Below are 6339 nucleotides of genomic sequence, written 5' to 3'. Positions count from 1 at the left end.
CACGTAAAATTATGTAAATTAATAGAAAAATGGTAATCAAGCACATTTGCTAATTGCTCACCCGCTCTCTGGACGGTGTGTGTGAGTGAGTAGTTTGTGTCTCGTTAATAAGCGCGGCGCAGTTTGTGTTTTGTGTGTGCTAAATTTAGTAGTCAAAGTTCAATGCGGAATATTGAATAACTGGAGGAGGCACTGCGGCGAGTACTCCTCTTTCGAGTTCTACTACTTTTCCAGACGGCTTGGTACATATTTGCACATGTGCTGCGATAGAGAGCGGTGAGTTAGGAGACCCGGGAGAAAACCACAAGTAAATAGTCTCTAAATGCGTAAGACGTCAGCTTGCTTTAATAAATAAAACAAGCGAGAAAATAAAACGAGCCCAAAATCAAGTTTTCGATCTTTACAGCCAGAAACTTATGAACAAAAAGAGAGCCGCCGCTGGAAACCAATAAGCTACACGGTGAGAAAGTTCTTATCCATACAATAAAAAAACAAAAAAAAAAGGTTTTTTCATCTGGATATATGCTGGTGAGTCATTAACATTAATCTTAATATGTTTAAGAAAAACAATGAATGAAAAATATGAATAAAGCTTAGAATTTTATTAGCGAGATAAACACAAAAATAAAATATGTAAGTTTAAATTTGTTAGTCAAAATACAAAAGCTGAGCCTCGCGTCATAAGAATTAAATAAAAAAAATGTTTATGGCTTTAAATAATTTTGTATTTTAGTAAAGTACAGAAAAATTGATATATTGTGTTTTTTACCCTTAATAAAAGATTAACTATCTTTTCTACATAACTTTCTTATGCTAATATCAAAAATGATTATATTGTTGGTAGTGTTTGTATATCTGATCCTAAATTATTATATTTATTCTAAAATAAATCTTTTTTATAAGATTTTTTTTTCTTCTACATAGGTAAGTATACTATGCAACTTTCTTATTCCAATATCAAAAACTAGTAAATTGTTGATAGTGTTTGTATATCTGTATATATATTATTATTTTTATTACAATTTTTTTCTGTGTTCTCAGAGATCTTCGATCGCAAGAGAGATAGAACTCAGGACTTCGCGTGGGAGAGCTGATATCAGCGGTGCGAGTGTAACGGTAAAGGGCAAGCCCCACACATGGCAGACCGAAAACAAGCCGCCACACAGTCAAGCCTCTTTGCCCAAGATCAGTACCATGACCAAGATCGAAGCGCTTTAATTGAGATGTTTTCGCTGGCTTTTATTGCTGTTTGTGTTTACTTTTCGCACTCGCATGTTTAATTATAATGTTAACAGCGGTTGAGCGGCCCAAACATCTTTCGAGGGGTACGACTGTACCAGCCAATAGGGCCGAACCAAACGGAGAACGTTGGGCCCAGGTAGCCCGGTGTTTATTGTTATTTCGTGTTCATGCCGGACCTTAATTAAGTGTTAAAATGGCCCGAAATGAAATCTGCGAGTGTGGGTTAGCTGGAAGCGGTGACGCTGTGACGATAGCGTCACTATCGTTATCACCCCCAAGCCACTCGAAAGGCGCAAATGTTATCAGCGCCGGCACTCGCACTCGCGCGAGAGCAACAACAGCAGATCCCGGTCCGCAATCCAACCCAGAATCGGCCGACATTATTCAGCTCTCCAGCTTGCGGCTTCAGCACACGGCATCCGCCCATGCCCCAATCTTTCCACTGCCCGGGGGGCCTTCGGGGACATTGCCTTTGCTGTAGCTACAATGGTGTGCCATTGCTGTTGCTGTTGCTGTGGCTATAGCCACTGCCAGCTGGCTCAATCCGACGAACTTTCTTGCGAACAGCGGAGGGCGAGCAACTAGCAACTTATGACTAAAATAAAAGCGAGCGATTAATTACAATTGAATAATTGCAAGTTCTTTATTACGACAACTTCATAGCTCAAGAAGGATTTCTTGGAAAATTCTTCGAGTAACTGAAAGAAACTTGAAAGAACTTAAGAACTTAAATTCAAAGCATGTTGAATTAATGTTGTTTGAGAACATCAATTCAAAAATTTGTATCCCGAAAAGAAAAGATATTGTACGTCTATAATAAATATGTACAATTTTTTAAAGATATTTTTGTTTAGAATAAATATGTCTAAATGTCTATATTTTAGAATTAGTTCTCGTTCTCTCAAGACATGTACCAACGGACAGGAAGAAATTGTAGTTAAATATGGAGCTTTAATGTTTAAACCTTCGTTTAGCTTAACATCCATGCGAATAAAGGTCCCCTAAGCCCGAAAATACACATAAATAAAGGACAAACTTGTCATATTTTAATTTTTTTTAAAGATATTTTGTATTCATAAGTTAATACTTTAAAGCTGAACTATGTAGATACAAAATCGTAGGATTTTTAAGATTTCAGAGCATAAGTGAGTGCAGAAAATATGTTTAAATAAAATATAAAATATATCGGTTTTATTTTAGTCTAAAAAGTTATAATATTTATTTTATTCAATATTTAAAATATGGGTTCCTGGTAAAAAAAAGTAATGTAAGCTTTATCTCTGAACTATTACTAACTTAAGTAAGTAATTTTAATGGTAATATTTGAAGGTCTGTACAAGTTGTTGATGTTTCTTTGAAATCTGTGGTATCTTTACGTATTTTTTAAAAGATTTCAAAAATGGTTCCTTACTATTTTGATTTCAACTGTGTCTGCAGGGGATGTACAAAATCAGTACATATATATCGTAGTTTTTGCAACACAGGCGGTTGAATGCACCCCAGTTGCCTATATGGCGCACAATTGATAAGAACGCGAGAGACTCTCGGATTCCAATTGAAATGCGTGCCTCGGTGTGAGTGCGTGCGCAGGAGTAGTCATAATAGCGAATAATTAGTATTGATTACAGCGCCTCCCCATTGATTGATAACGCTGTGCCAGTCAGAAAATGCTAATTTTGCTTGAACAATGAACGTATACTTTGCCCACCATAATTACTATTGCTTTACTTTTCAAACAGTTCTAGTTTGGAAGACCACTTTTGAAATACTACCATATATTCACACCTTCTTTAATTTCATATATTTCAATGCAATACATTTTAATAGGCCTATATGAACGGAATAATGATTATCTATACATCAAATGTTTTATATTTGTTTTAAGAAATGTGTCTGCTTTGGTCTATTATCTTGACACGTGCCTCAAGTGCGTACGTTAGGAGTACATTGTCCCTGTATATACATATATCAAATTTGTGCGATTGGGCCTGCGTGTGATAGGGGCTAAAAATAATCCGCATGCATCAGAGGTGCCCAGCATTGACGTTCAAGATTGGATTGGATTGGAATGGCACATGTGTTTGGTTGGTTGGTTGCATTTTCTTCAAGGGTAATGTGTATGAAGGGTCCACAGTGGCGCAGAGCCCTAAATACTCTTGAAAACAAACTGCTTGCGAGAAGCGAAAAGGCACTGCTTTTGTGCCACTGTGAAGCGCCGACTTTGATTGCAACAATAGACAACAAGGACGGCAGATGAGAAATACTAATATAAATATGCATTCTAAAGAAACGTAAACAGGCGATAGTGCAAGTTTATAAGCTGTTTTATTTGCTCTCCTCTCTCTGGCGATTGCCTTGCAGCATAGTTCGCTGCCTAATCAGTTGCGGATAGGATAATATCATTTTAAAATTGTAATAAAAATGCTAGAACTGTCAAAGCACGCTTGGGCATTTACTTTCTGAAACTGCAATTGTAGTTTTATATAAAATATTACAAATCATTGGAGTCAATTTGGGTTGCATAAGTCAGTTTCAAAACATACTTTTTTAATAGTCTAAAATATTTTAGAAAAAGTGATCGCCCATGCTCAATTTCCGGGTAATAACAAGACTACGAGAGCGGAAAGAGGCCGATGTCAAGGCTGCGTCACACATCGGAAATAGACATCAGCTACGATTTTGGCGGGCACAAATATGCTGTTTGCCGTTTCAGTTACCACAATTACTCCACAGGCTGATCAAATATTGATCGACTCGAGGACCCCCGACCATGTGAGCCCACTACGTCACTGCTGACGGTCCGCGAGGGGTGGCGCCCCCCGGCAGCACAACACATTCTGATGTCTTGGCGATAAGAACTGCGACCACAACGAACAGACTTTGTCACCCCAGCCGGGAACTTTCCTTGCCGTCGATAACGAGATAACAAATAAATGATTTAATTTATACTCATGAATCAAGAATTCTCACCTGAGGCGCCGCATTGCAGTAGTAACCCTTTCGATCTGTTTACTCAGCTTTTCCGAGTGGCGCGCAAAAAAGCTCAGTGGCTTCCAAACCGTAAGCGCTGTGTACAAGTTTATCAACCTTAAAAAACCTCTTAAGACCTCTTCCACAAACTTCAAAATTAGATCAATGGAATAGCACAATATTAAAAGATTAAATCTCAAATTTGTATCCACAAAATCTAATATCCCAGTTAGAGTATTTGTTGGATTTTATGTTAATTTATTTTTGTTACAATACAACATTTAGCCACATATGATTTTAAGCCTTATTTTCGGTAAGTAAAAAATTGTAATAAATCTGCTGTCTTTAATAATTTGTTTAGAAATAAAAAAGATATGACATCAAATTCGGATTCTATTAATGATACTATCCTGATTTTTCAAGTTCTTCAATAAATATAAGTATCCATCAATTAAATATAATTCTTTTTTAACTTCCGTTTTAATGGGAATTTTAATTTTCAATAGTTTTTGAATTAAATTTGTAATATGTCGGTAAAAATGTATTTTTAGTCCTTGATTTGACCCAACCCGAAATGTGTGTGTGAAAGATGGGTTCGAGTTTTAGAACTTTTAATGAATTCAATTTATTAATCTACTATTTTGGGAATGATAATTTCAGATCCTATTAGTACGCAGATAATCCTCCTCGTCGTCTCCGTCGGCATCCTCCACCACGCTGTAAGAACTCTTGCCAGCACCATCCTTGGCCAGATGCGTTTCGAAGAACTCCTCCACGGTGTCCGTGTTCCACTTGGTGATGGACAGCGTCTCCTGAACTTTGCCGCTGGCATCGAGGAGTTTCACTACGGGGTCCAAGCCCCTTACGTATTTGATCTGCAGGTTGGGGAATTTGGCGGGCCGGCCGCTTTGGATGAAGGCCTGGATCTGGGGATAGGCCCGGAACTTGCAGGTGCACACCTCCAGAATGGCCTTGGCATATGTTCGCTGGGCAGCCGGCTGTTGGTCTAGAGTGCAGCACTGCTTGCAGTGGGGTCTGAAATATTAAAATAAAAGTAAAATTTGTATCAAAATATTGTTTTAAAACCTAAAAATTTGTTATCGAATTATATATAAGAGATATCTTCCGAAATCTTTCATAGAATCTAATTAAAATGTTTTTTAATATTAAAGTAATAAACAAAACGAGATCTTTCCGTAATTATAAGGAGCAGGCATCCCTGGGATTCGGATTTTGAATAAAAACCTCCGCTTTTATACCTTTCGCGATTTGAATGTTTATACGGATCGGGGTCGATTTTGAATTAGAATTACTACATACATATCATTTTTAATCTATGATTAATATAAATATAATTATTATATTTGACAGATTTCTTGGTAAGAGGAATGACAGCTGTGTTCTTTGTGTTCTTCAAATTAGCAATTTCTTAGATCAAGAATGCCTGTCTCAACTGCTTACTTCCACTCCAAACCTTCAAATGATTTATCATTCTTTAAGGACGCATCTCCGATCCCTAAATTCTCATATGATCTATAAACTCACTTGATGGTATCCAGGCCAAAATCATCTAGTTTTTCGCAACTGGAACACATTAGCTGTGCCTTGATGAATCCCAGTTCCCGGCACTCGGCGGCCGAGAGTTCGGCATGGATTTGCTGACACTGCAAGGGATATAAGACAAAATGTGAGTGTTGTGCATCTTACAGGAGCGGTATTAGCTTACGCCTAGGGCCAGCAGCAGAAAGACCACAAATGGCTGCATTTTTGGGCTAAAATCTAATTAAATTTGCTACGTCCACGTCGTTGTTTACAAAATCTTCTTCGCTTAGTGGTGGGAGGAAGGGTCTATCGTAGCTCTCAGACGCTCCTATCGATAGTTATCTGTACTCGAGCAACCGAAACTGAAACAATTAAATGTATTTATTTTTTATCAATATTCGTTATTAATCGTAATTTAATTTAAGTGTAATCCTAACATAATTTGATTTTCTAGTTAAGCTCTCTTTCGATAGTTCGTCACGCTCCCACCGCTACCATCGATAGGCCGCGCAGCACCTGGCCAGCCGCCACCACTAGCTCAGAAATCGAAGATATTCCTGGTGGTGCATTTGTTTTTTTCGGTTC

General features: G+C 37.7%; 1 protein-coding gene and 1 long non-coding RNA gene across 5 annotated transcripts; one reads left to right on the top strand and one right to left on the bottom strand.

The window, feature by feature from the left end:
* Positions 1-131: 131 nt before the first annotated feature.
* Positions 132-2448, top strand: LOC122818981 (uncharacterized). 4 transcript variants are annotated; one of them, XR_006368439.2, is made up of 3 exons: positions 132-276; positions 407-528; positions 1042-2448. It is a non-coding gene; the product is annotated as an uncharacterized LOC122818981 (long non-coding RNA). The 4 variants fall into 4 exon arrangements; XR_006368442.2 differs by having other exon boundaries at positions 165-276; positions 411-528; XR_006368440.2 differs by having other exon boundaries at positions 188-307.
* Positions 2449-4806: 2358 nt separating this feature from the next.
* LOC108028122 (selenoprotein F) lies at positions 4807-6098 on the bottom strand. The gene is made up of 3 exons (XM_017099772.3): positions 5939-6098; positions 5758-5876; positions 4807-5247 (listed from the first exon to the last, which is right to left on the bottom strand). The coding sequence occupies exons 1-3, from the start codon at positions 5975-5977 to the stop codon at positions 4869-4871; spliced, it is 537 nt and encodes a 178-aa protein (XP_016955261.1). The 5' UTR covers positions 5978-6098; the 3' UTR covers positions 4807-4868.
* Positions 6099-6339: the final 241 nt, after the last annotated feature.

This window comes from Drosophila biarmipes, chromosome 3L, assembly GCF_025231255.1.
Source record: "Drosophila biarmipes strain raj3 chromosome 3L, RU_DBia_V1.1, whole genome shotgun sequence".
Lineage (NCBI taxonomy): Eukaryota > Metazoa > Arthropoda > Insecta > Diptera > Drosophilidae > Drosophila > Drosophila biarmipes.
This window is presented reverse-complemented; position numbering and strand designations above follow the sequence as displayed.

Bases quoted from the DNA above. Each gene is read 5' to 3' on its own strand.
- LOC108028122 (XM_017099772.3), bottom strand. From the start codon at position 5,977: ATGCAGCCATTTGTGGTCTTTCTGCTGCTGGCCCTAGGC. The intron at 5,877-5,938 runs GTAAGCTAATAC...TATCCCTTGCAG, and splicing joins TTCTGCTGCTGGCCCTAGGC to TGTCAGCAAATCCATGCCGA. The intron at 5,248-5,757 runs GTGAGTTTATAG...TTAATATTTCAG, and splicing joins TTTGGCCTGGATACCATCAA to ACCCCACTGCAAGCAGTGCT.